The following is a 23,587-nucleotide window of genomic DNA, read 5'->3' as shown; positions in this document are numbered from 1 at the left end:
CTCCCTGCTCCTATACTCAAATCCTTTTGCTATGAATGCTGACATACCATTCGCTTTCTTCATTGCCTGCTGCACCTGCATGCCTACTTTCAATGACTGGTGTACCATGACACCCAGGTCTCGTTGTATCTCCCCTTTTCCTTATCGGCCACCATTTAGATAATAGTCTACTTTCCTGTTTTTGCCACCAAAGTGGATAACCTCACATTTATCCACATTATACTGCATCTGCCATGCATTTACCCACTCACCCAGCCTATCCAAGTCACCCTGCAGCCTCCTAGCATCCTCCTCACAGCTAACACTGCCCTCCAGCTTCGTGTCATCCGCAAACCTGGAGATATTGCATTCAATTCCCTCGTCCAAATCATTAATATATATTGTAAATAGCTGGGGTCCCAGCACAGAGCCGTGCGGTATCCCACTAGTCACTGCCTGCCATTCTGAAAAGGACCCTACTCCCACTCTTTGCTTCCTGTTTGCCAGCCAGTTCTCTATCCGGCAATTAACCTAGAAACTTGTACGTCTTTGGAGTATGGGAGGAAACCGAAGATCTCAGAGAAAACCCACGCAAGTCACGGGGAGAGCCTATAAACTCCGTACCGACAAGCACCCGTAGTCAGGATCAAACCCAGGTCTCTGGTGCTGTAAAGCAGTACCTCTTTTGACTGATAACACACAAACAAAGCTTTTCACTGTACATGTGACAATAGTAAGCCAGTACCAATACTGATACTTCGAGCTACCACATCTGATTGATTTCTGGCCCTTGGTACCAAAGAAAACAGTGAAAATGATTACATTGATTAATGCTCTCCAGAGATGCTGCCTGATCTACTGAGTTACTTCAGCACTTTGTGCCCTTTAAAACACATCTTTGGTTTGGAGTAAAAGTTTTATACCTTGCAGCATAGAAATCACTTCTGCCACTACAGTAATTAGCACAAACACAAACATTATTCACTTCTTTCTCATGTACAAATTGAATGCTGTGGTTTGACGCTCTTTATCCAAATGCAAGTATAAAAAAAGAAATGATGTCTCATGCAAAAGGACTGACTTCTACATATCCAGATTGAATGTTTTATCTGCTAGGCTAATGAGAATTTTATGCACTGTTAGCGTCTCAATAAACATATTTTAATCACTGCAAGCTACAGATTTAGAACGGAAATGGTGCAAACAGGAAGATACCCTCAAGCTTGCTCTAACACTCAATAAAATCTCAGCTGGTTCATTCCTTAATTCCATTCTATTGCTTTCTGCCCTGTGTTGAATGTGTAGAATGACAAACCTCTGAGCTCTGGGATAGGGGGTCCAAATACACATGGTGTCAAAGAAACAGACCCTTCACACCAACTTGCCCTTGCTGGCCAAGATGCCCTATCTACACTAGTCCCACCTGCCCATGTTTGGCCCTCTAAACCTTTCTTTTGCAAGTACCTGTCCAATGTCTTTTAAATGTTAATATAGTACCCGCCTCAGCTACCTCCTCTGGCAGCTCATTCCATGTGCCAACCACCCTTTGTGTGAAAACGCTGCCCCTCTGATATTAAATCTTTCCCCTCTCCTCATCACAGTGCTAAAGGGATGATTCCTTTAGTTCCAACCCTCAGTGCCATGATTCCAGGTGATAACACCAGATGGAAGAGACTTTCATCACCCATCCTGATGTCTCCTATTTTACAGATGATTTGGGCATATTGTCAGTGGAGTAGTCAGGGGGATGACATCTATCTAGAACCTGGGAAGCCGTGGCATTTGTCACCAGAATGGTAAGATCTAGGCCACGGTTCATTAAAAAAATTGCTTAAAAAAATTATTCTGAAGTGAGGAGGCACCCAGCAGGCAGAAAGCTTCCTGCCCACGAGGCACGATAGAAGCCTTGCGTCAGTAAAATTCATCAGCATTAAATCCTGACAGTTATCTTCCAGTGTATTCACAGGAGATGGTGATGAAGGTAAATGTCAGAATTTAATTTTGATGAATTTTAGAGCCTATGGTCTTACAATGAATACCGTTTTCATAAAGGTGCTGTTCCATTTTCTCTACAGCGTCAAGTACAGTCAGGTTCATATATCGTGCAGCCAGAAGCAGATTCAAGCTCAACTCTACTCTAGACAACAATAAACCGCACTAAATAGACAGTCTAAATCCAGACTCGGGGCTCAGTCAGACTATAAAGTGAACAAGTTGTGACTCCCTGGAGGAGATATTCTCACATAGCTTGGTTTAATACTTCATAGGAGTGTAAATCTGGTGCAGTGTCAAAACCACCATACAAATCACTGATGGAAATCCCTTGTAACACTATTGTGCTTGATTTAAATGCTCAGAGAACAGGATGCAGTCATGCAGATAGGGTTCGTGGGTTTGAGGGTAATAAACTAGCATAGACAGAGGATTGTTTAAGGGACAGAAAACAGAGGAGATGTAAATAGATCATTCTCAAGTTGACACCCAATAACTAGAGAGCTCCTTCAGAGACCAGTGGCAAATCCTCAGCTATGAATGCAGTACTGATTTTTTAAAAACATTTTTCAATGTAATTCTGAAGTTCTGGTGAGCACCAACACTTGCCGCTACCCTGCCTGTAACACCCTGAAAAAGCACCAACGTGCTTACCGTTCTAGCCATAGGCAGCATCACACAGCAGAAATTAAACAAGACCAACAGAATGCTGGCCCCAGGCTTAATCTGCTATTAAACATGTAAAACAAAGTCAATGTCAACTTCAAAAATATTCACTAAATATTAAAAATGAAATGGGGTACTGAAACAATGGACCAGATTGGGATCGAAGGTACACAAAAATGCTGGAGAAACTCAGCGGGTGCAGCAGCATCTATGGAGCGAAGGAAATAGGCAATGTTTCGGCCCGAAATGTCGCCTATTTCCTTCGCTCCATAGATGCTGCTGCACCCGCTGAGTTTCTCCAGCATTTTTGTGTACCTTCGATCTTCCAGCATCTGCAGTTCCTGCTTGAACAGATTGGGATAGACTTGGCCCACTGCCTCAAATCGCCACACGCAATTCCTGCACTCCCATTCTGATTTGGGCCAGATTTAGAAAGTGATCTCGTTAACCTCCCCTTCAGGAAGCCCCTCTTCTATATGACAGCCAGGCAGTGATTGGTGTAGTTTTACAGCCATCTCTGATCGTTTCATGGTTATAAAAATGTTACTTTATTAATAAACTACTTCGAATTCTCCTGATGCCATGGTGGGATTTGAACATGGTGGGATTTGAACTCCTTTCTCTGGATAATGTTCCAGAGCACTGGCTACTAGTTCCGATGCTTAGTCACCACATGTTTGATATCCTGCGTAGTTACCACCATTAGCAACAACCACAGCCAACATGATTAGCCTACTTAAACCAATTAATACAGAAAACCCAGAACACTTTAAGCATTGGAAGACAAAAAACATAGTGGGTCAGGCAGCATCTCTGGGGAACATGGACAGGTATCGTTTCTAGTAAATTTGTTTGAAAAATGTAAATTGACATCCTTGTGCCTCTTCCCCTTGAAACCCATTTCTCTCCATTGAAATTGATAATCTTGATATTCCTACAATGGGTCTTACAGGGCAAGTTCGGCTGGAAGATTCCCTGGTCAAACTGTATCGGACTGCCAAAGCAGGAGCTCATAGGAAGTCCAATGTGGCAGCCCAGAAAGGAAATATACACAACCCAAGTATCTGTCTAGAAACTTGGGTTGTGTACACAGAACTAAGAATTGTTTTTGACTGTTTTTTATATGTTTCACGTTCAAACTATTTAAATCAGGCTATATATCAATATATTTAAATCTATATTACTAAAAGTCTGATCTTGACCACTTCCTGTTGTTCTGTATATTGATTTTACAAAAAACGCTGCCACTTACGGCTGTGATTTTTGGCCATCTTACTCAGAGTCCCCCTCCGCTGCGCAGGACAAGAGGACTTTTCCCATCGATGAAAAATAAAAGTGTTATTAGTGTTTAAAAAATGTTGAGATTCTCACTCCTGAAGGCCACGCCCTTTCTGGAGGAACTACAAAACCCAGAAGTGTTGAGTGCCTCAGTCAGTCTCTGCAAGATGGGGGGAGCGAGAGGGTCATGTCTCTCAGTCTGAGCTGTGAATAACACTGAAAACATGTCTACTAAACTGTGAGTGGTTTTACTGACCTGTCAGTGCCCTTAATGTGGTTTGAAAATATAGTTTGGAAATGCTAAAGATGTGTTGCCTTTGGTTTGGAAATGCTAAAGCTGTGTTGCCTTTGGTTTGGAAATGCTAAAGCTGTGTTGCCTTTGGTTTGGAAATGCTAAATCTGTGATGCCTTTGGTTTGGAAATGCTAAAGCTGTGTTGCCTTTGGTTTGGAAATGCTAAAGCTGTGTTGCCTTATTAAAGTTGTCTTGCCTAATTAAAGTTGCCTTGATTAATTAAAGTTGCCTTGCCTAATTAAAGTTGCCTTGCCTTCAATATAATTAAAAGTCTAATCTTGACCACTTCCTGTTTGCGTTTTATATTGATTTTAGAAAAAAACGCTACCACGTACGGCTGTGATTTTTGACCATCTTACTCAGAGTCCCCATCCGCTTATCAGGTGCCGAGGATTTTTCCCATCGGTGAAAAATAAAAGATTTATTAGTGTTTAAAAAATGTTGAGATTTTCTCTCCTGTCAATCAAGCCATGAAGGCCATGCCCCTTCTGGTGGGAGGGGGGAGGGTCTATAAAACCCAGAAGTGTGGGAGTGGTTCAGTCTCTGCAAGATGGAGAGGTCACGCATGCCTCACTGTCTTTAATGCCTTGCACCCTGCTTGAAATGGTATAAAACTGCACTTGAATTTGGTGGTCTTGCAACCTGCTTTAAGTGGTAAGAAACTGCACTTGAATTTGGTGGCCTTGCACCCTGCTTGAAATGGTAAGAAACTGCACTTGAATTTGGTGGCCTTGCACCCTGCTTGAAATGGAATTTCAAGGAATAGCCGTGAGTCAACAGCCAGCCCACCAGTCGTGAGTGAGCTGTCAGCACAACAGACTTGAGTGACTGAACCGCCACCCCAAGAATCCATTCGACCCACAATGTCCATACTAGCCCTCTGGAAGCCAGTCCCTTCAGCCCACAACACCCATACTAGCACTCCAGAAAGCCCCCACTGGCCACCAATATTGGAATTGGTGGAGAGGTGGAATATTGCGTTGGGGGACCAACCCCCCTGTGTGATGCTGGGACCCAACGGGTCCCACTTAGTCTAGTTAATTATATTTATTAGGTAGATTTCAGATACATGAAAGAGATATAGTGATGGCCAAATTGCAAAACTGGATCCAAATATTTTTGCAATAAACGGCAGCAGAAGCCAAGATGTATTTACTCATCCGGAGTTACGCAGAGGCAACAACAACTGATTTCCTGCCTAAATATACCCAATGCTTTATTTCGATCTGTGATATGCATGGCTGCAATTAAAATATATTCAGCTGTGGTAATGATCTGGCAGGTGCAAATTATGTTGATGTTCTTCTGTTTAATTGATGCCTTCTTCATGGATAATTCTCTTGACATAAGTGTCCTTCCATTAAATTTTAAGTCTAATTAAATGAACAAACTGCCACCAACCTGTTTATGAGCATGGTCGTAGGAATTTATATGATTATCAAATTCCTGATGTTTGTGGTACTGCTTGTCACACAGTTCACAGTAGAAATTGGCTTTCAGGTCCTCAAGCGCTTTTGCTATGGCCTTCTCCTTTCCGGCATCCTGCAGAGATAAAATTGGTAGGTTATCATGTTAGTAGTACTCAACTGAGACGTGAGTGAGCAGAGACAACGTACACCTTGGCAAAGTATGGTTTCCATGGCAACGGTTCTCAAACACGCTAAATTGGAGAGAAAAGTCAAAAAGGAAATTGGTGTCTATCATCACCTTTCACCCTGGGGAGTTTTTCAATGGAGCAAATAAATGAGAGGCTGAATTCACTGCAAAGTAAAATAATACCATATCCTACGGTTCAATATTTCACAATAGGTCAGAACAGAGAACTGTTAGATGTGTATGATAATCCCATCCTTCGAAAAGAGTCAGAAAATCAATTGTGTATAACAAAGCACTGGAGTAATTCAGTGGGCCAGGCAGCATGTCTGGAGGGAATGGATCGGTGACATTTTAGATCAGCAGCCTTCTTCAGACAATCCATTGCTCCAGCTAAAAGTAGTAACTTCTGGTAGTGCATAAAATAGTTTGTGTTGCATAATGTCTCCTATTTCTGCCCTGCTTCTCCCATTACTGCAGCCTAAAATAAAGAAAGACACTTGGACTGCAAATGCTGCAATCTGAAGCAAAAAACAAACAAACTGCTGGAGGAACCTGGAAGATCAGGCAACATTGGTGGGGCCAGAGAGATAGTCAACATTTTGGGTTGACACCCTGCATCAGTCCTGATCCAGGGTCCGCTTCCACAGTTGCAACCCAACACACAGCGTTACAGTTCATTTTGACTTCAGTCTAAAGTGAAGCTGTATTAGAAGCTTAGATTAAGTTTATAATTATTCTGGGAACGTTGACAGATTGCAAGTACAATTAATACCTTGCCATATTATTTTTCCTTCATTTGTTCTGTTATCTATATGGAAACATTATTGGTCTCTACTGAGAAGCAGTTGATCTATACTATTGAGTATTTTCTCACACAATATGGAGAGTGTGGATGAGTTCATGAGTCACAGGTTAGTAGAGTGGCACGTAGATGGCAGTGGAAATTTGATATATTTGAGAGATACTCCATTTTGGGGAGAAGGAACTAAAAGTAGTTTAAGGGGTCAAGGTCTGTCAGTCCAGTCAGATGGTCAACAATTATATAGAAAGTTGCTGCCAAAAAATGAACGCAATATTTTATTAATGAGGCCCATTATATGCTGGTGATTTTTCTTCTATAATGCAGCACAACCAAAATGGGGATAAACATAATAAATGTTAGAAAAATAAAGGTGTGTAGATCAATATGTCATAAAAAAGAATGAAAGTTACTTTACCGAGCTACTGGCAAGTCCATTATTTAAAAAAGAGCATATCTTTGTATCATGAAAATTCTTGTTTTTTTTAGCAGAGTAGGACATGTTTATGTCTTAAGATGGCTTGTGATGGTGAGAAAATGGACACAGCCAAAGGAGTCTGAAAACTGTAACGTCCAGGTTCGGGAACAGCTTCTTCCCAACATCCATCAGGCTACTGAACACTTCGAACTCCAACTAAACTCCGAACTATGAACTGCCCTGATTGCAATAGGGACTCAAGCTTTATTTTGTTTTTGCACTATGTTAGGATTTTTATGTATTTAACTTTTTTTTCACTGGAACACAGAGGTTCATGAGGGTGTTATTGGTACTGGAGGGCTTGAGTTATAAGGAGAGGCTGAATAGATTGGGCATTTTCTAATTGAGCACAAGAGATTGAGGGGTGACCTTATAGAAGCATATACAATCTTGAGGGGCACTGATAATGTGGATTGTCACTGAATTTTTTCTAAGGTAGGGCAGTCTAAAACTAGAGGGGGGAAAGATTTAAAAGGCAACTGAGGAGCAAATCTTTCATACAGTGGGTGGTGGATATGTGAAATGAGCTGTCAGGAGAAGCTGCAGATGAGGATACAATTGCCATGTTTAAAAGACAATTGGACAGACATGTAGACAGAGAAGGTTTAAAAGTATATGGGCTAAATGCAGGCAGATGGTATTAGCTCAGATACACACCTTGTTTAGCATGGAAGAGTTGGGCCAAGGGCTGTTTCTGCATTGTATAACTCTGTGATCTATGAAAGTAGAATTATCCTGCACACAGGATAATAATCTCAGGAAACGTTCCTGCAAATGTGAACTTTGGAATTCTCCGCTTGGGGAGATGTGGGTGTAGTGGTGAGCATTTGAAGGAGAGTTTCAATAGAGTATTAGACATCAGGAGCTATGGGGATTGGATAAAATGGTGGATTTTAGGCACAAGATCAGCTTTGACCTAATTAAATTGTTGAACTGTCTGGAAGAGCTGTGTGGCCTGCTTCTGCTTCTATTTAACTTGTTCTTATCATCTTCTGCATCATTAATGAGTTAATAACTTACCAACAGTTTCACCTTATGTTTAAAACATTTTTTTAAAGCAACATTAAAACAATTAAGTATGTCAGAATTGCACAGAAACATAGTGAAAGTCCATTATCTAAATCCTTGAGCATTCTCAATAATAATATGATCAAAGGATAGTTTTTGAAGCAGGAAAGCACTTCCAGTGAGAAACATAGAAAATAGGTGCAGGAGTAGGCCATTCGGCCCTTCGAGCCTGCACCGCCATTCAATATGATCATGGCTGATCATCCAACTCAGTATCCCGTACCTGCCTTCTCTCCATACCCCCTGATCCCTTTAGCCACAAGGGCCACATCTAACTCCCTCTTAAGTATATCCAATGAACTGGCCTCAACTACCTTCTGTGGCAGAGAATTCCACAGATTCACCACTCTCTGTGTGAAAAATGTTTTTCTTAGCTCGGTCCTAAAATACTTCCCCCTTACCCTTAAACTATGACCCCTTGTTCTGGACTTCCCCAACATCGGGAACAATCTTCTTGCATCTAGCCTGTCCAATCTCTTAAGAATTTTGTAATGAAGATGAACAAGGATTCTGAACCGAAGCATCATCTCTCCCTTCCTTCCACAGATGCTGCCTGGCCCGCAGAGATACTCCAGCATTTTGTTTCCCTCAAGATCTGTGTGATGTTTCATGATTGAGCAAATTATTGATACATACTATGACCAAAAGAGTGCAAAGCGACAGTTTGGTAAGCAAGAAAAAAAAGACACCCAGATGCAGAAGCTGCAGAAAGTAGGGTGGCAGTGATCATGGTGAGAACCAGCTGCAGGTTTGTGAGTGTCCATGCATGAACCTTTGATAAGAGGCTTGCTGTGGTCACATTAAGGACCAGCAGTTTAGCCAGCTAAAGCTGGTCCATTGGGAAATCTGAATGGAGTTGGATAGGTAGAAATGTTGCTGAACATTCTATGTTGCTGGAGGCAGTAGCCTGGGTAGGAAACACTCATTCATTCAGAGTGGCACAGTGGCAGAGTTGTTGCCTCACAACGCCAGAGACCCAGGTTCAATCCTGACCTCAGACGCTATTTGTACGGTATTTGTACGTTCTCCCTGTGACCATGTGGGTTTTCTCTGGGTGCTCCAGTTTCCTCCCACACTCCAAAGACGTGCAGGTTTTGAGGTTAAATGTTTCTGTAAATTGTCCCTAATGTGGGATGTGAAACTGAGATAACATAGAACTGGTGTATGGGTGATTGTTGGTCAGCATGGACCGAAGGGCCTGTTTCCATGCTGTATCCCTAAACTAAATTAAACATTCTGAGAGAGTGGGAACATAAAGGCAAGGGAAGGATTTACAATCTGAACAAAAGTAACTCTTTAACAAAAATATAACTTAATTTCATGATTTGTTATTTTGATTGTTAAGCTTTTCCATTTGAAGAAAAGTGAACTTCTGTTAAGAGGTTAAATATCTTTAGCAATAGATTCATACAGATTTATGCATGAATCATCTGATATTACTGCTTTTTTTTTAACAAACTGCAGTACAGCAATGTTTCTACTTCAGATTCTGGGAGTTCATGGAAAAAAAGCAACTCAATTAGTCAGAAACTGTAACTATTCACATTAAGTGTGCAGACGCACGTACACACAGCTTCAACAGCTGTCAAACCTTGCATTTATAGTTATTCTATTTTTAAGTTGCATTTGTAAGATTAAAACTGAAGCTCATCTGTTTGAAAACGTTAAAGGAAACTGTGATCAAAGAAATGAACACAGGAGAGGTTTGTACAAAGAGCTGCATTTGAGCCCCCATACAGCAATGACTTATTCATTGCTAGATATTAATAATTCCTCCCAATTTAGGATTTATGAAATACCATCAGCTGCTGCAACTTAATTGTGGAATTACCAGAATTAATACAGGCGTTCGCAATACCAAGGAAGCAGGCCACAAAATTAATGAACCTCACACTCTTCGTGTATGAATAATTAACAAAGAGCACAGATAATTCCATTATGAAAAGTGATAATACAGCATTGAAGGAGGAGTGCAATGGAGACCAGGACTTCACTGAGACAACAATGTAAGCAGCTGATCATTATTTGAAGCTGCTTTATATTCCCTCCCAGGGCATCAATTAATTCTGTGAACTCATTGTTGTCGACTCAGTTGCCGTCGGCCTTGAAATGAACAAGACATTTGGAGTTATTTGGTTCCAAACAAAATGACCCTGCTTCTCTGATTTCCAGGGTTCTTTTTCCCTCCACTATATGTTACGGCCAATAACTTAAAAACTTTAAATCCAGGATTTCATTTTGAAGGAGGAAGCAAGACATGATTTATTTATTTTTAACTTTCCTTCAAGAGATACAGAGCAATACAACATGGGAACCGACCGACCAAGTCACGTAACTGAGCTATTTATTTATTATACCTGATCACGTTCATTAGAATTGCAATCAACTTTTGAATATTGTTAGATGACAATTTTGGCAATTGGAGTTCCATAATAACACAGATAAAACCCTGAATCCAGAAGTGGCACAACTAGTAGATTACTTACCTCACAGTTTCACCAACCTCGGTTTAATCCTGACCTTCGAGGCTGTGGAATGGAGTGTGAGTGTGCGTATTGTGATTGTGTGGTTTCTCCCAGATGCTCTGGCTACCTTCTAAGGACGTGCAAATTGATGGGATAATTAGCCACAGTAAATTGTCCTGAATATGAACGGAAGTGGTAGAATCTGGTTGTTGATGTGAATATGGAGAGAATAAAAGGACGTACCTTTAGAAAGGAGATGCGGAGGAATTTCTTTAGTCAGAGGGTGGTGAATTTGTGGAATTCATTGACACAGATGGTTCTGGAGGCCAAATCATTGGATGTTTTTAAAACGGAGATTGATATGTTCTTGATTAGTAAAGGGCCTGTCCCACTTACGTGTCGGCGATCGTTTGCCTGCTTCTGCTGCTGTTGGAGGTGAGACATTACGTCGCGCCAGTGTCTTGGGTCTGTCCCACTTTGGCCGTCAGTTCCGCGACAGGCCGTTGGCGCGCGAAGATTTTGTTCGCTACAAATATTTAGGAGCCCCGCGCGATGTCGCGCACAACTACATACCCCTATCAGTGGGACCGGCCCCGCGCGTCCATACGATGCCCGTGCGCCTCAACGCGACCACGCGTAATTTGCATGCCAAGGACACATAAGTGGGACAGGCCCTTTAGGGTGTCAAAGGTATGGGGAAAAGGCAGGAGAATGGGGTTCAGAGGGAAAGATTGAATCAGTCAAGATTGAATGGTGGAGTAGATTCTTTGGGCCAAATGGCCTAATTTTGCTCCTTTGACATGGATGAATAAAATAGGGTTAGTTTCCACACTATATGACTCTACGACCCTATGAGCTGATATTGACTATTGAATGGGTAGATTGATAGATTTACCTGGTGGGACAACTTGTCTCCACTCTGAGCAGAACATTGTAAAGCAATTCACTGCAATTACATCTGGCCATGGACGTTTAAGCTATTCACTGTTTACGTAAAGATTGTGAGTATTCTCTTCAGAATCTGAGGTGATGCCGGATTGAATTGCAAAATATTTGACTGGGTAACATACAAACTAGTATCATTGATGTCAATCAGGGATGAAGGGCCAGGATTTTAAACACAGAACTTGTATTCAGAAATTCAGAAAGGACAATGTTAAAATAGATCATAGAAATGTTGAGTTTGTTTCCTCCCTCATGGTGTGGATGCTGAGATAACTGCAGTTTGCAAAATTAAGGGCAATGGATTTTTGAAATAATAAATTAAATACTGGCAAGACTCAGTAGAGCAGGTAGAATTTGTGAAAAGAGAGAAACAACATTTCTGTTTCAGGTTGATGATTTTTCAGTTCTGACTAAGTTCTCTCTCTATAGATACTGGCAGATCTACTGAGTAATTCCAGCATGGTTTTTATTTCAGATTTCTACTATCTGCAACTTTTGCCTGTGGATCAAAAGGCATTTGTTGACAGTAATTTCAAGGAATATGGAGCTGAGGAGTTACAAATGGAATTGTACATTGGGCAATGAACTAATATCCCCACTTCTGACCTTATCATGGATTGAAGGTCATCGATGAAATAGCTGAAATGGTTAAGATTAGGACTGTCTAGGACACTACCTTGATGAACTCCTAAAGGGCCTGTCCCATTTGGACGACCTAATCCACGAGTTTAGAAGACCCTAGACGAGTTGAAAAAAATGTCATGGCCGTGTTGACTCGCCAAAGTAAAAGACCTCCTATGACCTCCTATGACTATGTCTACGACCTCCTACGACCCCCCTCGACCGCAGTCTCCCACACCTAAGACCAACTACGACTAGCTACGAGTGGAAAATGATCACATGATAAAATTGTCATGTTTGCATTTTTTTCTCAGGCCAGTTACCGACCTACGACTACCTACGACTGCCTACAACTATCTATGACTACCTACGACTACCATCATGACCTACTACGACCTTACGACCTACTACGACCTACCAACGAGTTAAAAGTATCAATTTTTTCCATGTCGACCTTTTTTTTACTCATGGACATTTTTTATCAGGCTGGGAATAACGGTGCGACCTACTTGAGGCCACGAGTATGCGGAGACCACTCACGAGCTTGAGGAAGAGATACGAAGACCTCCTACGACCTCGTGGCGACCATGCTGCGAGTACGAGTCAAGGGCAAACACGGCAGAGGTCGCCAATTAGGTTGTGAAAGTGGGACAGGGGCTTAATGCAATTTCCTGTGGCTTGGTTAATAACCTCCAATATTCACAAATATTTTCTTTTTTACAAGATTTGACCACATAAACGATTGCTTTCACTTTGAAGGTAGACAAAAATGCTGGAGAAACTCAGCCGGTTTGGCAGCATCTATGGAGAGAATGAATAGGCAACGTTTCAGGTCGAGACCCTTCTTCAGACTGATGTCGGGGGGGGGGGGGGGCAGGAAAAATAAAGGAAGAGGCGGAGACAGTGGGCTTGTGGGAGAGCTGGGAAGGGGAGGGGAAGGAGGGAGAAAGGAAGGACTAGTTGACCAGTTTAACCAGGGCTCCTTGATGCTACACCTGGTCAAAATTGGCCATGACGTCAGCCAAGGTCACTCACAGCTCAACATGCACATACAGATCTCAACTCATCCAAACTGTGTTGATGCATCAATATGATGCAGATGTGCTAATAAGGCAGTGAGTTAATTCACAAGTTCTGCGCTTCCTGGTTTCTTGACTAAGAATCTATTGGACTCACCAATGATAGGTGGAAATACTTGGGACTTGTGGCAAGGCATCTCAATGGCAACCGTCCACAGGAAAATATTGCAATAATTGTAGTAGGTGTTCTCTATTAGTGCATTTCAATAGAAATAATTCAACACCAAGCTAATAAACAAAAAAATGTAGGAATCTGATGACAAATGCACAATTAGATAATATTTGCACAAATTGCAAACCATTCGCAGAAATCAAGATCCTAATTTAAAATCTTCTGCTTTAAATATTGTTTAAATGAAAAATATTGTTTTTCATTTTCATTTTAGTAGTATATTTTACATATAGATAATAACTAGATCAAGCAATTGATAACACTGATAAAACATGAAGGATGTATGGGACAGGTATAGACAGCTGGGATCAAGTGCATCACTGGAGGATTTCTGGAACTAAGGAGTAAACTGAAATAGGAAAGCAGAAGGGCATAAAGGGGTCAGGAGATAGCTCTGGTGGGTAGTATTACAGACAATTCCTAAATACGTTATAAATACATAAGGGGGAAAAGTGTTACTAGAGAGAGAGAGAGAGAGAGAGAGAGAGAGAGAGAGAGGGACGTCTCAGGAATCAAAGCAGTCACCCCTGTGTGAAGCCACAGGAGATGGGCAAGGTCCCAAATTAGTATTTCTCCTCTGTATTTACCGAGGAGAAAGACAATAGGTTGAAGGAACTTGGGGCAGTCAATGGAAGAGTCTCAAGAGCAGTCAGTGTTACAGCCAGAGAAGTATTGAAGGTACTATCATGTATGAAGGTAGACAAATTTCCAGAGCCCTGATCCGATATATCCTAGGACATTTTGAGAAACTAGACAGGAAATTGCAGGAGCCCTATTGCAGGAAATTGCAGTCCTATAGTTCCCAGCATTTTCCCTGCAGCCCTTCTTGGAATGCAAGAGGATGAGGGGTGATCTTATAGAGGTGTACAAAATCTTGAGAGGAATAGATTGGGTAGATGCACAGAGTCTCTTGCCCAGAGTAGGGGAATCGAGGACCAGAGGAAATTGGTTCAAGGTGAAAAGGAAAAGATTTAGTAGGAATCCGAGTGGTAACTTTTTCACACAGAGGGTGGTTGGTGAATGGAACAAGCTGCCAGAGGCAGTAGTTGAGGCTGGGACTATCCCATCGTTTAAGAAACAGTTGGACAGGTAGACAATAGACAATAGACAATTCTTCACATACCTAAAGAAGCTTTTACTATCCTGCTTTATATTCTTGGCTAGCTTACCTTCGTACCTCATCTTTTCTCCCCGTATTGTCTTTTTTGTTATCTTCTGTTGTTCTTTAAACATTACCCAATCCTCTTGCTTCCTGCTCATCTTTGCTACGTTGTACTTCTTTGCTTTAATTTTTATACTGTCCCTGACGTCCCTTGTCAGCCATGGTCATCCCTTTCTCCCCTTGGAATCTTTCATCCTCCAAGGAATGGACTGGTCCTGCACCTTCTGTATTATTCCTAAAAATACCTGCCATTTTTGTTCCACTGTCATCCCTGCCCGTGTAACTTTCCAGACAACTTTGGCCAGCTCCTCCCTCATGGCCCCATAGTCCCCTTTATTCAACTGTAACACTGACACCTCCAATCTACTCTTCTCCCTTTCCAATTGTAGATTAAACCTGACCATGTTATGGTCACTACCTCCTAATGGCTCATTAACCTCGAGGTCCTTTATCAAATCCGGTTCATTACATAACACTAAATCCAGAATTGCCCTCCCTGGTAGGTTCCAATACAAGCTGTTCTATGAATCCATCACGAAGGCACTCTACAAATCCCTTTCTTGGGGTCCAGTACTAACCTGATTTTCCCAGTCTACCTGCATGTTGAAATCTCCCATAACAACCACAGCATTACTTTTGCTACATGCCAATTTTAACTCCTGATTCAACTTGGGCCCTATGTCCAGGCTACTGTTTGGGGGCCTGTGGATTAGTCCCATTAGGGTCTTTTTACCCTTACAATTCCTTAGTTCCATCCATACTGACTCCACATCTCCTGTTTCAATGTCACCCCTTGCAAGGGACTGAATTTAATTCCTCACCAACAGAGCAACCCCACCCCCTCTGCCCACCTGTCTGTCTTTTCAATATGAGGTATACCCTTGAATATTCAGTTCCCAGCCCTGGCCCTCTTGCAGCCATGTCTCAGTAATTCCCACAACATCATAGTTGCCAGTTTCTATCTGAGCCTCAAGCTCGTCCACTTTATTCCTTATACTTCGCGCATTCATATACAGTACTTTGACCTCCGTATTCATTTCCCCCCTCACACCGCTCGCAATTGGACCTGACCTTACTCTGTGCATGATATCCATGTACATGGTACATGGATAGAACAGATTTGGAGGGATATGGACCAGGCGCAGGCAGGTGGGACTAGTGTAGCTGGGATATGTTAGCCGGTGTGGGCAATTTGGCACGAAGGGCTTGTTTCCACACTGTATCACTCTATGACTCTAACTGATACATTGCGGCTCTGCCAGACTGTCCCCTGTGGAAGGTGCTGTAGCTCACACCAAAGTGAAAAAACGTGGCAAAATACATCCTCACGTAAATATTTTCTCCATGGACAATGGAGAAAGATTCCACATAAAGCAACACCAGCAAAATCAGGTCAGATTTCAACTGCGCAAAACAAACAAGGTAGAAGAATATTTCTTCTATTGCTGAGTTTAATTCTGAAGTTGGAAGTGTAAAGTAATTTGTGACAGGTTATTTGTTTGAATTGAACATGAAACTCACTAAAGTAGATGCCTTATCCAATTTTTTATGTTCAGTTTGATATTATTACTTTACCTGCAGCATAATTTTTACCATAAAAGTGCCTTGATTCAGTCAGTGCCGCAGTTGCATGATCCTTTATTAGTAGCATTGTGTTGTGATTTCATGCTGTGTGTCTTTTATCTCCTCTGCAACATTCTATGTTTATTACCGTATTACTGTCTGTGCCATGATGAAATATCCCTCTTTTGAAAATACATTAAGAAAATGAATGAAGGAATGAAACTTCAAGTGAAGTTGAGAGGTGGCGTATGCACTCACTCTAATGGCCAGTTCTCACGGTGCGACCTGAAGCAAGATGTCACCCGAGTGAAGTGGTCGTGGTCCAGCACGAGTTCCGCACGATAAAGAGTTCTCACGATAAAGAGTTCCCACGGTGCTCGGCATTTCTGTTATTTGTGCGAGTGACTTGTCCGTCTCCCGATCTTTCCCGTTAATCTTGAATGAACATCGTGGACTGTAGTGTTGTTAATCACGTGGCACAAATGATGTTACTTTTTTTCACACACTATATTGGGTTTTTTTCACCCGAGCTCTTTAATGAGCTGAAGAATAATCTGTTTTTTTTTTAGACAAATGTTGTTTGGTGTGATGCACCTTCTCTCAATATGTGCAAGAAGTCGTTTTTTTATTTTGTCAAATAGGAATAAAGACTGTGTCTCACATTGACCGTGATGATTGTCTTATTTTATTATCTACTGAGAGGTGAAACTTTCAGTCTGAAGAAGGCTCTCGACCCGAAACGCCACCCGTTCCTTCTCTCCAGAGATGCTGCCTGTCCCGCTGAGTTGCTCCAAGCAACTGGTGTCTATCTTCAAAGGACTGACCACCGGGCTGGATGTCGGGGCTGGCGTGTTGCGTTTCACAGACCGAACTGTCCAATTAATAGTAACAGATGGGCACTCCCTCTCAACCACTTCTCTTGCCTTCTCCCCATAATCTCCTGACAGCCGCACTAATCAGGAATGTATCTATCTCTGCCCCTATTCTTCACCCTTTTGACAGTAGTTTTGTTTTATTGGAGACGCGGGAGACAGCGGATGCTGGAATACTGAGCAAAACACGAAGTGCTGGAGGAACTCGGTGCATTTGTGTTTAAGAAGGAACTGCAGATGCTGGAAAATCGAAGGTACACAATAATGCTGGAGAAACTCAGCGGGACAAGCAGCATATCAGAAGGGTCTCGACCCGAAATGTCACCCATTCCTTCTCCCCAGAGATGCTGCCTGCCGTCGAGTTACTCCAGCATTCTCTTTAAACCGGCATCTGCTGTTCCTTCCGACACATGCACAAGAAATAGGCAACTTTTCGGGCCGAAATGTTGCCTATTTCTTTCGTTCCATAGATGCTGCTGCACCCGCTGAGTTTCTCCAGCATTTGTGTGTGGGGGTGGGAGTTGGGGGGAGGGGGGGGGAGAGATAAGGCAGCCTGAAGAAAGGGTCGCATGTCCATTTCCCTCCGTAGATGCTGCCTGGCCCGCGGAGTTCCTCCAGTCTTAGAAACTGCTTTAGACAAAAAGAGACACAAACTGCTGGAGTAAAATAGCTCAGCAAGTGAGGTACCTGAACACTCAAAAATGAAAAAGAATGAAAATGTGATTATTTCACCTCCCTTCAACTATTTTGTGTTTCAGCATGAGAGGGATTATAACATTAGAGACATTCATCTTGTAGTGATGTGTTAATGAAGAATTGCAGACATCAATCTGATAGTAAAAAATATATTTATTTAACAATGAGGCAAAACAAGCACTGACAATCAAACTGCTCAGTTACTCACCGTTCGCAGGAGTTCCCACGGTACCCGCAAGAGTTATTACGGATATCGCACGGGCCACTGCATTCATACAATGTTGCAACGCTCTCCAAAAAGTGCTCTAGGCACTCTTGGAGAAATTCAAAAATGTTTGAATTTTCTCCCGACCTTACCAAGTCACACGACTACCTGCCGTTAGCGCCACGGAGGTCCTCGGTGGTCCACGAATGCCGTACTGCTATCGCAGAAGGTTCCCACGATGTTAAATCTTGTTAAGTCTTGCTTCAGGTCGCACAGTGAGAAAGCCCTTTAACGGTGAGATACCAGAGATGTTCCAGGTGCACGTGTGATCACAGACCAGTAAGACGAGTCTCCATTGAGAGAGAAATATAAATGCAAAGATTCACAACAAAAATAAGAAAAAAATTATACAAGATAATTGATTCTTATGGTCTCATGGGCCATTTTTAATAATCTGAAGGATTTAGATAGGAATTTTCTGAACTTTATTTCTCTTGCAATAATTATATACTGGGGGGGGTGGGGATATAGGAAGTACCTAGTTATAGCTCACCAGGCATCATGGGTATGGGGTAGAGTTAACGGATCTGCAAGTCCTTTCCTGTCTGCTATTTTTTTATCTGTATATTCCAATTAAAACAAAGATGCGACGCAAGAGGTACACTATTGCAGGGCCACAAAATGATAGGTTGTGAGATTGCAAGCACAAATTTACTGCCTGTCAGTTTTTATTCTCAATTATACCACAGAATGCAAGCTTTTGCTCTTGAATTCAGAAAGTGGGTCGAATAAGCTAAATTTTGCAATGCTGATGAAAACTTCAATTAAATAATTTTTAAAATGAAGGCAGGAAGAATAAGAAACACCAGTTACAATCTGCCATCAAATGTAGTTTCTTACCAAGATGCTCCTCATGATACCTTTGCAACTGCTTGTTTATAATACTACCGTACAATTGTCTGCCATCTTTATTTTAATATCTCACTCCATACTATATCCATACAAAATCTATCATCTTAACAGCCCACCCTCTGCTTTGCTTTGCCAGATTGCCAGGGTTAGCTCTAACTTCCTTCTGCTCTTGCAATATAACTCAACAAATGAAACTTGAGTACCCACTCTTTTTGATCTTTTTCTTTCATACACCAGATAAGTGTAAGACACAAAGTAAATCAGCAGGTCAGACAACATCTCTGAAAAACATGGACAGGTGATGTTTCGAGTCAAGACCATTCTTCAGTCCTTGTGTCAGCCGGAATCTCCAGTTCCTTGCTTTATCCATGTTCTCCAGAGATGCTGCCTGAGCCACTAGGTTACTCCAGCACTTTGTGTCTTTTGGTTGTAATCCAGCATCTGCAGTTCCTTATGAATCGATAGCATAAGGTGTTTCACTTTGGTATGCAAACCAGGGAAGGACCTATACAGTAAATGGTAGAGCCCTGGATAGTTGCAGAACAGAGATCTGAGAGTACAGCTGCATGGTTCATTAAGAGTGGTGAGTCACGTGAAAAGGGTATTTGCCACCATTGCCTTTATTGGGAAGGATATTGAATGCAAAAGTTGGGACATCATGATGCAATTGTACAAGTGGTGAGCCAACACTTGGCATAATGAGTTTTGTCACACAGCTATAGGAGGGGTGTCATTAAAGTTAGAAAGGATGCAGAAGAGATTCACCAGAATAATACTGGACTTGCTGGCTTGAGTTTTAAGGAGAGGTTGGGACATTTTTTCTTTGGAGCGTAGGAGGCTGAGGGATACACAAGATCATGAGAGGCATGGAGTAAGTAAACACTCAGTTTTTTTTCCCAGGGTAGAGGATTCTAAAAATGGAGGAGATAGACAAGATAAGATGGGAGAGATTTATGAGTGACATTGGCAGCAACATGTTTTACACGGAAAGTGAATGAGCTACCAGAGGAAGCTATAAAAACAAAAACAATTATGACTTTTAAAGACATTTGGGCAGATATATGGGAAGGAAGGGTTTAGAGGGGTACGGTCAAAATGCAGGCAAATGGAACTAGACCAGTATGCCAACTTGGTCGCCATGGGGTGAAGGGCCTGTTTCTGTGCTGTGACAAATCCATGACTCTTAATTTGATTTTCACAGACCAGAGCTCAATTAAATGATTCCCTGATTTAGTTGAATTGCTACACCACACAATGTCATACTTTGAACATGTTAACTCCTCCAGTTCTTCATGTTTCTCCTCCACCTTCAGAATCTGTTGAAATTGGTAGCTCATGATGTGTACCTTATGAACCTTCTGAATTTTATAGTCGGCAGGGCAGTACTGCATATCGCCAACTTGGACAATTTAACATTTTATCAAGCCAATTAACCTACAAACCTGTACGTCTTTGGAGTGTGGGAGGAAACCGAAGTTCTCGGAGAAAACCCACACAGGTCACGGAGAGAACGTACAAACTCCATACAGACAGCACCTGTAGTCGGGATCGAGTCCGGGGCTCTGGCGCTGCATTTTGCTGTAAGGCAGCAACTCTACCGCTGTGCCACCGTGACTGCCCGGTGTAGGGGGTGAAGTGCCACAAATACCAAGTACCTTTTGGGTACATCACCCCAACTGACCAACGTACACATAGTAATATAGTGAGCATTGAAAAGCTAATAACTGCTGGATTTTAGAATTCTCCTCTATTTTTTACTGTCTACCTGTCAATCCTTTCACAAAGGTTCAATAAATAATAAACCAAAAATATGGAGTGAATCTTTTATTCACTTGTCCAGTCTAAAGGTGCAGTAACTTGACAATGCCAAGAATTTGCCTCATTTATTGAAATGAGATCAGTTTCACATCTCCCTGTAGCAGCCCATATAAATTTCAACCCCATTAAGTTAGGAACCTTTCAAAGTGATAATACTGCCTGGTGCTTTTATTACATGACATGAATGTGTACTGTCTGTGCACTTATTAATGCATTTGCTGGATGGTAAAATTAACACAATACTTTTGTTTCTTAGCAACGCAGCTTGCTTTCCATGAAAACATTTCCACTGCTGTAGCAGATTGAAAGATGATGTTATATGAACACTTTTACATCTGCATGGGCCTTTAACAAAATAGCATCTAAACAAGTCAATGCCAGCATCTTAGATCTTTTCTTATGACACCGTAGATGTGTTTCTCAGATGCATATTCATATTTGTCAATTAAGGGATAGCAATTTCATTTCTCAATGTCACTACTTCAGTCAATTAGGACAAATGAATTCCCCACAATAATTAATCAGAAGAAGACAAAGCATACAATTAGAAAATTCCATTCAGCTTGGAAAAGAAAGTCCTTCCATGAACTAAATATAATCCAAACTATTTGGATTTAGTGACATTCATCCAACGCACAAGATGCTGAAAATTTTCCCTGAACACAGCATTAAACAATTCTTCATAATACTCATCCGTTGTCACGTGCATAATTCAACCTCTTTTTGACCACTCCTTCCATCAGCCTAAGGCAGAATGTCTCGTATTGCAGTTAATGCAGCATTCAACCATCTCAGTTAAGGACACAAGAGTCTGAGGATCCCGATGCAAAACGTCACTTATCCATGTTCCCCAGAGATGCTGCCTGACCTAATGAATTACTCCAGCACTTGGTGTCCTTTGTGGAAACCAGCATCGGCAGTTCCTTATTTCTGCAACCATCTCAGTTAAAAGTATTTCAATGGCCTTTATTTAAAATTATTGATTATGTCTTGTAAATGGGAACACATTTCAGCTTAAATGATCCTGGGGATACGTGACAGGGTGGACGTGAAGAGGATGGTTCTTCATGTAGGACAATCTGGAACTGTGGAACACGGTCTCAGAATAAGGGCTTTTCTCGCTTAGTAGATTGCGGATCCTTCGAATTCTCTTCCTCAAAAAAAATGAAAGTGGAGTCTTCCCTGGGCAATTTCTTGACAAGCAAGGCCATGGAAGGTTACTCCACTAAACTGAATGGTCAGTTCCTGCAAAGGTAGACAAAAATGCTGGAGAAATTCAGCGGGTGAGGCAGCATCTATGGAGTGAAGGAATGGGTGACGTTTCGGGTCGAGACCCTTCTTCAGTTCCTGCAATGTGTGTTTCATGGAAGTTTAATAGTGGTTCTGCACTGTGAGGAAGTGGGAGCAGATACACAGTTTCCATCAGTGGTTTGGATGATGGTGTTGAGCTTGATTAATTTGTGGTAGTAGAGCATAGAACAGTACAGCACCCAATAGCCCACAATGTCTGTGCAGAACGCAATGCTAATACAAACTCTGATCTGCCTGCGTATGGTCCCTCTCTCACCATTCCTAGCATATCCAAAAGTCTCTTATATGCCAAATTTGTATCTGCTTCCATTACCGCTCCTTGCAGCACATTCCAGGCACCCACCACCATGGAAATAATCTGCCTCCTCATTGTCTTCACCCTCACCTTAATACCCTCTAGTATTTGCTACTTCCAAAAAAAGGGTTTCTGACTTACATCTGCCTCTTATCATTGTATATACTTTTATCAGGTGTACCGTCAACCTCGGTGTTCCTGAGAAAAATAGTGAGGCAGCAGTTCTACTAGCTGCGTCATGTGCAGTTAGAACAATGCATGGTTCTTTTGCAAAATGCATCTCCATTAAGCAAAACACTGATGGCCAAAATTTGTCCCATGTCTGCTTCTATGAGTCTGATTATTGAGGCTTATAGAAAACGTCATAGTCACAGAGAGATACAGCATGGACACTGGCCCAAGAGTCAACCATCAACCACCCATTTACAATAATCCTATATTACTCTCCCCACATCCTCATCACCTGCCCCAGATTCTACCATTCACCTGCAGAGTAGAGACAATTTACACCGGAGAATTAACCTACGAACCCGCACATCTTTGGAAAATGGTAGGAAACCGGGACGCTTGAAGGAAACGCACGCAGTCACAGAGAAAGTGTGAATTCCACAACAGACAGCATCCAAGTTCAGTACTAAACTCAGGATTCTGGCTGAAAGGTAGTGGCTCTGCTAACTCTGACATTGTGCTGATAGAAACATACACAGGCCTCTTCTCTTTCATCTAACAAATCTCCTTTATGCAAAGCATGTGGCAACATCCGAAACTAAGCTCCATGTTGGGATCATCGTCCTTGAAGTCACTTTCTCATTTCGCAGAGCACCTTCAAAAGGTTTGTTGTAGTGAACTGTTTTGATTCTGGTGGTGCTGTGCCTGCTTCGCATTCCTCTTTGAACTCTATTTCTCAAGCTGTAACAGATTCTCGTTTGTGAGCTCTTCACTGTGTGATTCCAATAACTCCTCTGCATCACCCTGGTCTACTTCATCAAACCCAGCCTCATTTACCAATATTTCAATGTCTCTTTGGAGATTTCTCAAATTCATAAACCCAGTGGAATTGTGCACACATTCTAGGCATAATTTTCTCCATACACCATTCGTTGTTATGTCATCCCAAGAAGCACTAATATAATCTATCACTATCTGGATGTTGTGTCAATGGTTCAATGGTCCTTTATTGTCACGTGTACCGAGATACATGTGACAATGATCATATCAGCCATGATCATATCGAATGGCGGTGCAGGCTCGAAGGGCTGAATGGCCTATTCCTGCACCTATTTTCTATGAGATACAGTGAAATTTGATTTACCATATAGTCT

At 41.8% G+C, this 23,587-nt stretch overlaps 1 protein-coding gene across 2 annotated transcripts in view; it reads right to left on the bottom strand.

Annotated features, from left to right (window-relative positions):
• Positions 1-23,587, bottom strand: part of znf804b (zinc finger protein 804B) — a 477,554-nt gene that overhangs the window by 95,782 nt on the left and 358,185 nt on the right. The window contains exon 2 of one of the 2 annotated variants that reach the window (XM_033012714.1): positions 5,610-5,750. In XM_033012714.1, coding sequence (XP_032868605.1) covers positions 5,610-5,750 — 141 coding nt within the window. Of the gene's footprint in view, positions 1-5,609; positions 5,751-23,587 lie in introns of those variants that run through there. The other variant, XM_033012720.1, reaches the window with a different exon arrangement.

Source organism: Amblyraja radiata, chromosome 2 (assembly GCF_010909765.2).
Source record: "Amblyraja radiata isolate CabotCenter1 chromosome 2, sAmbRad1.1.pri, whole genome shotgun sequence".
Classification (NCBI taxonomy): domain Eukaryota; kingdom Metazoa; phylum Chordata; class Chondrichthyes; order Rajiformes; family Rajidae; genus Amblyraja; species Amblyraja radiata.
The sequence above is the reverse complement of the archived record's forward strand: the minus strand, read 5'-3'. Positions and strand labels throughout refer to the sequence as shown.